At 47.4% G+C, this 8,641-nt stretch overlaps 1 protein-coding gene across 1 annotated transcript in view; it reads left to right on the forward strand.

The window, feature by feature from the left end:
• Nucleotides 1-935: 935 nt before the first annotated feature.
• The window catches only part of LOC104165277 (transmembrane protein 255A), a gene marked incomplete at both ends in the record, with an annotated part of 11,160 nt that continues 3,454 nt past the window's right edge, over nucleotides 936-8,641 (forward strand). Inside the window, 2 exons of the mRNA XM_009704854.1 lie at nucleotides 936-1,078; nucleotides 5,612-5,674. Coding sequence (XP_009703156.1) covers nucleotides 936-1,078; nucleotides 5,612-5,674 — 206 coding nt within the window. The remainder of the gene's footprint in view (nucleotides 1,079-5,611; nucleotides 5,675-8,641) is intronic.

Below are 8,641 nucleotides of genomic sequence, written 5' to 3' on the forward strand. Positions count from 1 at the left end.
CCCAGCAGCCCACAGCGAGCGTGGCAGGGCCCCGTTACAGCCCCTTATGCTACCAGCTGCTCCCACAGGTGTTGGGTTATGTCTGCATAGTGTATGAAATATAATCAAAAGGATTGTTCCACAAAGTGATGTAAAAATGGCAGAGCACAAGCTGAACAAACATGCATAAAGATGCTGCTGAGCATTAACGTCGCAGACAGCTTTCCTCTTGGCTGATGGAATCACTATTTTATATTTATGCTCATTTGGGAGATCTATAAATATATAAAAGAAGAAAAAAAAAAACACATAATCAGGCAGCTGTAGATGAGTTTTACTAATCCACAAATTCATTATTCAAGCATCTAAAAATACCTGCTCCTTGCTGAAAGTAGAGGATGATACTACAGGAGGAGGAGAAGTGGCTGGTACTGGGGCTGGTTCATTTTCATGGAAAATTGTGGGAGGAGAAGTTGCTGTTACTGGTGATGTTTCATTTACATGGAAAATTGTGGATGCCTTATGATATGATTACAGCTAAGATTTCCCCCCTCTAAACAAGTGGCATACAGTGTGATTATTCAGTTTGATGTAAGCAGACAGATCAGAAAATATATAAATGTGTAATGGTAATATTTCTTATTAGCTCAGTTGCCCCAGGCCAGGGGGGCTGGGAGGCTCCGGTGTATCCAAACGAGCTTTGCAAAGTTACCGTTCTTAAGGCGCTCTTCATCTACGTCAGAGCAATGATAAGTAAATGTGAATTCAGATGCCCTAGTAACGCTTGATAAAGCATGTTAGTGAAGGTGAAAAGTGACAGCCAAACCCAAAAATATTCTCAAGTAAGAAGAAACAAAATTCACCACAATGTGGTTGGCGGTGGGAGGAGAAATTTGCAGTACCATGACTGTCCCCAGATGGAATCAGCAAATTCTGTTGTGTGTGTGTGTTTTTAGGGTCGTTCAATAGAAGAAAAAGAAATTCCCTCTACGTAACTGTGACTCTCCTCATTGTGTCAGTATTAATTCTAACGGTGGGCCTAGCTGCTACAACAAGAACCCAAAATGTGACTGTTGGAGGTTATTACCCAGGGGTTATTGTAAGTATAGAACTCCTAGGTAGGTCTAGAAAACTTATTGCCTACAAAGTCCCTTGTAATGCTGCATTTGTTATAAAGGGTGATCTTGTCCTGAATATTATGCTCAGCTACTTCATTGCCATTTGATTTATTTGTTTTATTATTATTTTGCACCTGCTACTCATTCCCATGCAAAAATCCCATCCAAGTGGCAGCTTCCTCTGACCTTAGGTAATAACATGCTTTTGAGCTAACGGTGAGACAGATAAATAGGTCTTATGTCGGTCAAAGCAACCTTAGAACTTCTTTGCTTGCATATATCACACTAACCCCAGGCAGAAGGAAGGCAAAGAAGGACCAGAGGTGCCAAGAACAGTTGAGAGCCCAGGTGTTGAAATACTGTTCACATGAACTGATGGTCATAAAGTTCACTTGCAGAGGTGTTTAACGATTAGGAGTTCCTGAATGAGGAGAATATTGCGTGTTAGCAATAGCTGTGGCAGCTTGCCAGGAAGGCATGCACATCAAAGCAGCTAGCACATCCATTTCTTCTTTTCTGTTATCAACAGATGAAAATGGGAAAGGACAATCTTGTAGCTTCAAATGGCTTAATTTACAGAAGACCACTGGTGCCCAGTCTTCTTGCCAGTAGATGTATAACCTTCTGCAGAAGCACAAGGGGCAAGTGCATCGTGCCCCTCCCGGCATGAGCAGAGGTCTAACACGAGCTGGAAAGCAAGTCCTGGTCTGTTCCTGTGTGTGTCTGACACATGCCCACAAAGCAGCACAAAAAGGACTGAGCTGCAGCCAAATTAGGTGTCTTAGCAGGTCGAGTGTAACTGCAGCCCTCCAGCTAGAGGGTCCTGGTGTGACAGCTGTGGAGTGCTGTGCATTTAGGTTTGGAGGCTTAAAGCCAGTGGAGACTTGTTCTTGCCTTATTGCGGTTTGATTTATTTGCCACGCATCGCTGATCTCAGGGAGGTTTATACTTCTCTGTGGACAAGCTCTTCTATGACTGAAGAAAGCCCCTTTACAGCATTAGTGTGGAACGTTGTTATAGACTGTGTTGGGCCTCTTTGGTTTAGGATTGGTTTTCTGGCTTGTCCCAATAACTCCTGCATTTAGGCTTGACCTTTTTTAAAGAGAAGTACGGGAGGAAGGTGTCGAGGAAGGTGTTGAGAAAGGTGACAGGCTGGCTTCAAACAATCCGTGCTTAGCCTACGCTCTGTCAGCCTGAGTTGAACCTCGTGCTTCAGAGCAGGTCCTGCAGACTGCTGCAGATGGGTAGAGCCTGTTGTTCACGTCCCCTTGACATCTTCCGTGCTATTTATGGTCCGGGAACGTCAGCATCGCTTACGCTTCTGTAAGACTCGGTCTGCTCAAGGAATTAATGAATTCCTGGACTTGGGAAGGGTGTTGAATTACTTTATTCAGAGGCACCCTGACAGTTTGTGTTTGTCACCAAATTTCCCTTCTCAGTTAGTTCATTAATCCTCTGCGTGGAAATGTGTGACAACCTCGCCTGTCTCCCTGCACAGAAAAACATTTCATTGTGCTGCTGGATGCTTCAGCAGGCGCTTAAAATAGCCGATGTTTTGTAACAAGCTGGGATTTCTCCCTTTATGGTTGAAAAAGGGCTTGCCGCGGTGCATGAGTACTCGGTGAGTTGTCCCCAAGCAGGTGCCTTCCACAGCTCCTTGCAGGTCTTGTCATCCAGAACTTCACAGGAACGTTAGGCCTGCCTGCATCTCGGTCAGGGGTTTCTGTGCACTGTTAGTGGTGCACTGCTGTCAGTCATACCCTGAGTACCCTGTACTGGTAAGGAAAAGACAGAGCCAGAAGTCTCTTCGTGTGCCGGGTGGCTTCTTCATCTGTGGACCAGATCCATGGATGGCATCACCTCACAGGACATCAGATGCTCATCACTGCCATGCCCAATGCGCCATTCTTTCCTCCTTTAACTTGTGTGTCTTGGGCAGACATCTCTTGTACAAGGAGGAAACATGCAAAGAAGTGGCTGTCTGATGAGGAGCACTATCTTCCCAGGCCTCTGCTCCCAAGGAAAGACAGAACCGGGCACTGGAGACCTTCCACGCATCAGTGGGATTTTGTTTGGTTGAGGTTTTTTGCAGGGTTTGGGTTTTGGGGATTTTTTTCCCAAACAGTGCAGTTCCTCATTGACACAACTGGAGGAGCTGAAGCAGAGGGTGCAATGACATGTCCTGTGGCCAGGCTGCCTCCATCACCACCGACACCTTCATGACTACATCTGTGACCACCCTGGCTCTGCCTCTGTGGGAAATACCCTCACCTGTGGCTGGATGACTGACCTGGGCCTGGGAAGCCCAGGGTATAACAGTGATGCTCCGCAGACAAGAGTAACGATCAGGTGCAGAGGGCAAGCACCCACCTTATGGAAGTGAGGCTCTGGGGCACGCATGTGTTGTCTCCAAGTTACACCAGCTTCCAGCATCTGTGTAAATGACTGACCTTTCTTAGGCTTTGACTGGGAAACCTCTTCTGTAACGGTTCCTTGTCAAGCATGTTGGCCTGCGGCTTTACTCTGGAAAAGCACGTTCATTTTGTGTCCTGTCCTCTTTTCAGACAGATATCCCAGGGGATCATATCCACCAGCAAAATAAGTGATGCAATTGATGCAGATTACTAAGATCTCTTTGTCCCATCCAGAAAAGAACAAGTGGTTTTGCCATTTATGCAATGAGAATTCCCATCAATTAATGAGAATCCACCGATTTATTTGATCTTCACCCGTTGGATGTACAGACTTGCTCTAATTTCTTCTTTCTTATTTATCTTAAATTATCTTAAGTATTTCGCCTTTTGGTTTGAGGCTGCTCTGAAACTCCACGTGGACATTTCCCTTAAACATGTTGGATCAAGCTCAAAGGGCACAAAACGTTTTTCTTGAGCATTTGCCTTCGGTGTTTGTTGCCACACAACTTCCTTGCTGCTCAACATCACCAGACAGAAAATAGTGTCTGGATCCATGTTGCTGTTAATGCCTGGATCTCCCAGCTTTGGGGCTTGGAATTGAACTGTAAAACTCCTGTCACTTGGGGAAGGTGAGGGTTTTCACTTGCCCAAGCCAAGTAAAATAATAAGCCCAGAAGCACTGGCAGATCAATTTAGGGCAGTTCAGCAGTGCCCCTGGCTCTCTGCCCTGCCTGCCCGCTGCCCCAGTGTTAAGCAGCACCTGGCTTCATTGCTCTGCTTCCCACCACGGTAGTTTGTCCCTGATGTGGGGACAACGGTCTCCAAGATCTTGGAGTGCAAGGCAGGCATCTGGGAAGCAGCAGCCTGATCGGCTGGGGGGCGTTAAGCCAGCAGCCCTTGCTGCCCACGGCACTGCACCCAGTGTTACTGGGCTTAAGCAGAGCGGGGGAAGATTTAAGCCCAACTTTTCATCACGTTTTTGTCTGCTGATCCCTGCACGTGCTTCTGCTTGTTAGTATCAGATTTATTAAACCTTTGTTTTCTATTCCTGGATCTTAAAATATCAATTCCAGGTTAGTTGACTCATTCTTGAATCACTGCAGCTTGTCTCGTGCCTTATTCTGCTTCCTGAGGAGCTGGCCAGTTATTTGGCATTCTCGCCTGGATCTTCACTGCCCCCCTAGTCTGTTGACTGGATTTATACCAGCTTAATATGACCAGGCTAACTGTAGGGCTTTTCTGGCATTTCTCATTTTGCCGACCCACAGAAGTGGAGTTGGATATGCTCTACACCGATCAAAGACCTTTCTCAGTGTGACACAGAAGTACTTCTGCATCTCCTCCGGTAGCCTGTGGTTCTTGGTTGAACTCTCTGTTTCTGGCCTGGCTGAGGTGTGCTCTGTCCTAGAAACTTCTATTTAGTGTAGCTAAACAGCTTAAGGCTATGGGGAAAACAGGTGAGAAATTGCACTCCTGGCTGACTTCACTGAGCTGAAATAAGAACAGTGTTGTCAGTTATGGCAGCAAGAAAAGACGCTTTGCTGGAGTAGCTTATTCTGTTGGCTGGGCTGGTGTGAGCTTTTCTGGTAGAAGAACCTGGTTGATGCATCCTCACCCTTGGAAATGAGGGAAGAGTAGAAGAAAGCTGAAAACTGCTACATCTTCCTGAGTATAATTCTCCCTTATCTCATACTTCACATCAAGAAACTTAGGTGATTGCTCGCACCCGTGGTGAGGTTACAAAAGCCTGGTCCTGCAGATACTAGTGATGTGGTCCTGCTAGGTTTGCATCTGGAGTGTGCGTAGGGTTGTTCCAAGACTGCAATGCATATCCTCATCCACCAGCCATTTCTCAGCATCACTGGGGAGGGGATGGAATTCAGAACTCATCCTTTTAGTTTCTACACACGCTTTTAATGTCATATAACACTTGATAGTTCCTGCTAGCGAGAGACTCCACTGATTCCTTGCTGAAGGAAGGGTGCTCACACATCCGCAGTATGTTGTTTTGCTGCTTCTGGATTTAATTGTGTTCTGTCTGTATGTAAAATATGTTGGATATCCTCCTGATCTAAATGCTAACAATATGTTGTTTTTCAGCTTGGTTTTGGGTCATTTCTTGGAATAATTGGATCAAACTTGATAGAAAACAAAAGGCAAATGGTAAGTTCATTATAAAAACTATTTTAAAAAACAATAGTAACTCAAATTTTATATGTAAAGAGTATTATTGGTTTTCCTAACTCTTCCAGGGTAGTGTTGCATACCTCTTGAGAACTAGAGATGGTTTCTGGCAGCCCAGGAGAACAAGGCTGTTAACCCTGATATTTTTAAATTTAAAAAAAAAAGAAAGTTCAAGGAAGCACAAAGTGACTATACACAGTCTCATTGAACTCAGTGGGATTTTTTTAAAGGGCTTTAAATTGAATGTTTGGAGTTTTCAAGATAGTCAGTGCTTCACAGACTCATGCCCAGTGCTTTTTCTTGTTAAGCTGTCACAGTATGCGATATATAATATGGTAAATAACCTAAACACAATACGTTTATTTTAAATCTTTTAAAATAAATTCTTAGAGGCTTGGAGCTCTGCAAAAAATTGCTTTTGGCCACTTTCTATTCTAAGCAAAGGATAGAGCAGAAGATCAAGGAGGTGGTGTAACAGCCCGGAGACTGGAGGTGAAAGCCCTCAGAGGGCCCAGCAGAAAGCCCTTCCTGAGGACAGGACTGCTCAGAGCTCTGCTCTAGATACGTCTAGAGAGTAAGTCATGCAAGATATTGACACAATGAAAAGCATGAAGGCTGGTGTAATTCAAAAGCAACCAACTTCTTCAGTGTTGCTGATTAACATGCGTGCTGCTGGTCCTTGTTTCCAAACACCTCTGCAAGTAGGAAAGAAAAACCAAGAAACTTTGCATGCTGTAAAGCAGCAGTTGAGGACCTGAGAAGCCCAGAAGATGCTGGCTAGACCAGATGTGCAGACCACAGCGATCTCTGGTTCCCTCCTCATGCTTCAAGGAGACTTTTGTGGGCTGGGCAACCACTGTCTAGGCAGGTCTTTGGTGTCCCATCCCGTGGGAGCAACGTTTAGAAGAGAGCAGGTGGGCAGTGAACACGTAGATAGCACAAACCAGATGAGACTGGCACTGCTGATACCGTACGATCACAACTGAGCTTGTGCTGGGGTGGGAGGGGGTCTCTCTCTGCAGTGTGGACAGAGCTGGCCCAGATTTGGCAAGCACAGGAGACTTGTGTGGACTTGGCTGGGTCTCTAATGGCCCCTAAAGATGTTTTGCAGAGAGTGTTTCACAAACCCCTCATCTTCCTGCCTGTGCCTGAAGGTAGGGGCTGCAGTGCTTGGAGGTGTCAGTAACAGGGCTTAGGGTGGGGGGAAGTCTCTTGGGAGAATTTAGCAAAAGGTGTGGGTGGAGAGAGATCAAAAGAAGTTGGTACCTGATGCAGTCCCGGTAGGCTGTCGAGTTCAATCTTTCCTAGCCTGTTTTCTCTGCTTGCTGCGTGAGGCTGGCTAGAGGTAGCATTGGGGAGGTACAGTCTGGATCCTGGGGTGCCCTGGGGACACATCTGCCTCTGCTCAGCTCTCCCGGGAGAGCAGCTGCAATCCCCCTGCCTGGTGGTTGCCCCATGTTCTGGCAGCAAGATCCCTCCAGTCTTCCTCGTATGAGGTTGCACAGGGCCAAGGGGGGATCGTGCTGTCCCTGCGCCCTGGCCCAGCACTGCTGCCTGCTTTCCCAGGGATGGAGCTGCCTTTGTAGGTCAAGGGGGGCTCAGGGATCAGCTAAGCAGGGTGTGCTGCTGACCAAGGCTGCACAAGGAGTTCAGAGAGATTCCTCCTTGTCCTAATCTGGAGGCTGGGCTGGGCTGCTTTGCCCTTTACTTTGCAAATAGCATGGTCCCTGCAGAGCAGGAGGGAGAGGGTGAGGCAGACCCTGTAGAAGAGAACTGCGTCCCCACAGCCGGACAGGGGGCAGGGGGGGTGGGTTTCCCAGTGAATATTTTTTGTTGTTTTTACCCTGGCTCTGCAAGAGCAACATGTCCTGTTCTTTCTGTCCTAGCAGGATTTCTAAGCCTCTTGCTCGTCATGTATTAGCAGCGTGTCAGGGTCTGGTTGAGCAATGACCATGTTATGCCAGTCCTGCATTTTTCACAGGAGTGCCCATGAGTGACAGCGTGGCTCTGACTTGACTTGTTTGTTTATTCTGAAGAGCCCTGGCTAGACTGTGTTTATTCTTTTAATCTCTCTATCGTTTTGTGCCCTAAAAAGTACGCATGACCTGGCTTTGCAGGGATTGCGTCACTGCTGCCCGGGTTGGCAGCTAGTGTGTCTCTGCTCTGGCCGCAGAAAGTACATGCCGTAGCTGTCATTTGTTGTCCCTGTGCCTTAGTCACATCTCCTCCTTGCCCAGGAGCACTTTGCAGTGGCAGCTTTGGCCATTACATGTTTCCATAATACCATTGGCACTGCAGGATTTTATTTTTTTTTTTAAATCTCCTGTGAACTTCCCCAGTGTCCTAGTTTGCTAAAAGGCAGTCTTGGTGCTGCTCGTTACGCAGTTCCTCCTCAGCGATGGCAGGAAGAGCTAAACCCAACTTCTGCTGCCCTGTTCTTGTGCGTGTTTCTGCCCGTGAGCTGGCTGGGGAGCGTGAGGAGTCGAGCAAGCCGGTGTGGCTGACAGCGAGAGCTAACCTGAAGCAGCGCTCCTCGCCTCTCTCCAGCCTGCCGACAGGAATAGACCTCTCTTGGTTTTCCCACCCGAGTGTATTGGCTTTCACGCTGCGCGTCTGCACTTCCCACTTGTCAAAGTAAGGGAGAGCTTTGAGCTTTCGTCCCCCCCGGGGAGGGCCAGCAGCACTGCCCGCCTGCCTGCCCGTGCTGCCAGCTCTGACTTACACCCAAGCTGCCCGCTCAGCAGTTTTCAAGTGAGGAGTCAGCGTTTTACGTGCCTTTGTGACAGTCGCCCATGCCGTGGAAAAGTAATAACCAACAGCTCCACAGCCCATGTGTCACTGGGCCGTGGTCTAAAGGGAACCTCAGCCCAGGACGCTCCTGCTTCGTGGTTCCTGCACTGCCCGAACCCGATTTGTCTTCTCTTGTCCAAATGCTTCTTGGTGTGG

This window comes from Cariama cristata, unplaced genomic scaffold (assembly GCF_000690535.1).
Source record: "Cariama cristata isolate BGI_N322 unplaced genomic scaffold, ASM69053v1 scaffold16967, whole genome shotgun sequence".
Classification (NCBI taxonomy): domain Eukaryota; kingdom Metazoa; phylum Chordata; class Aves; order Cariamiformes; family Cariamidae; genus Cariama; species Cariama cristata.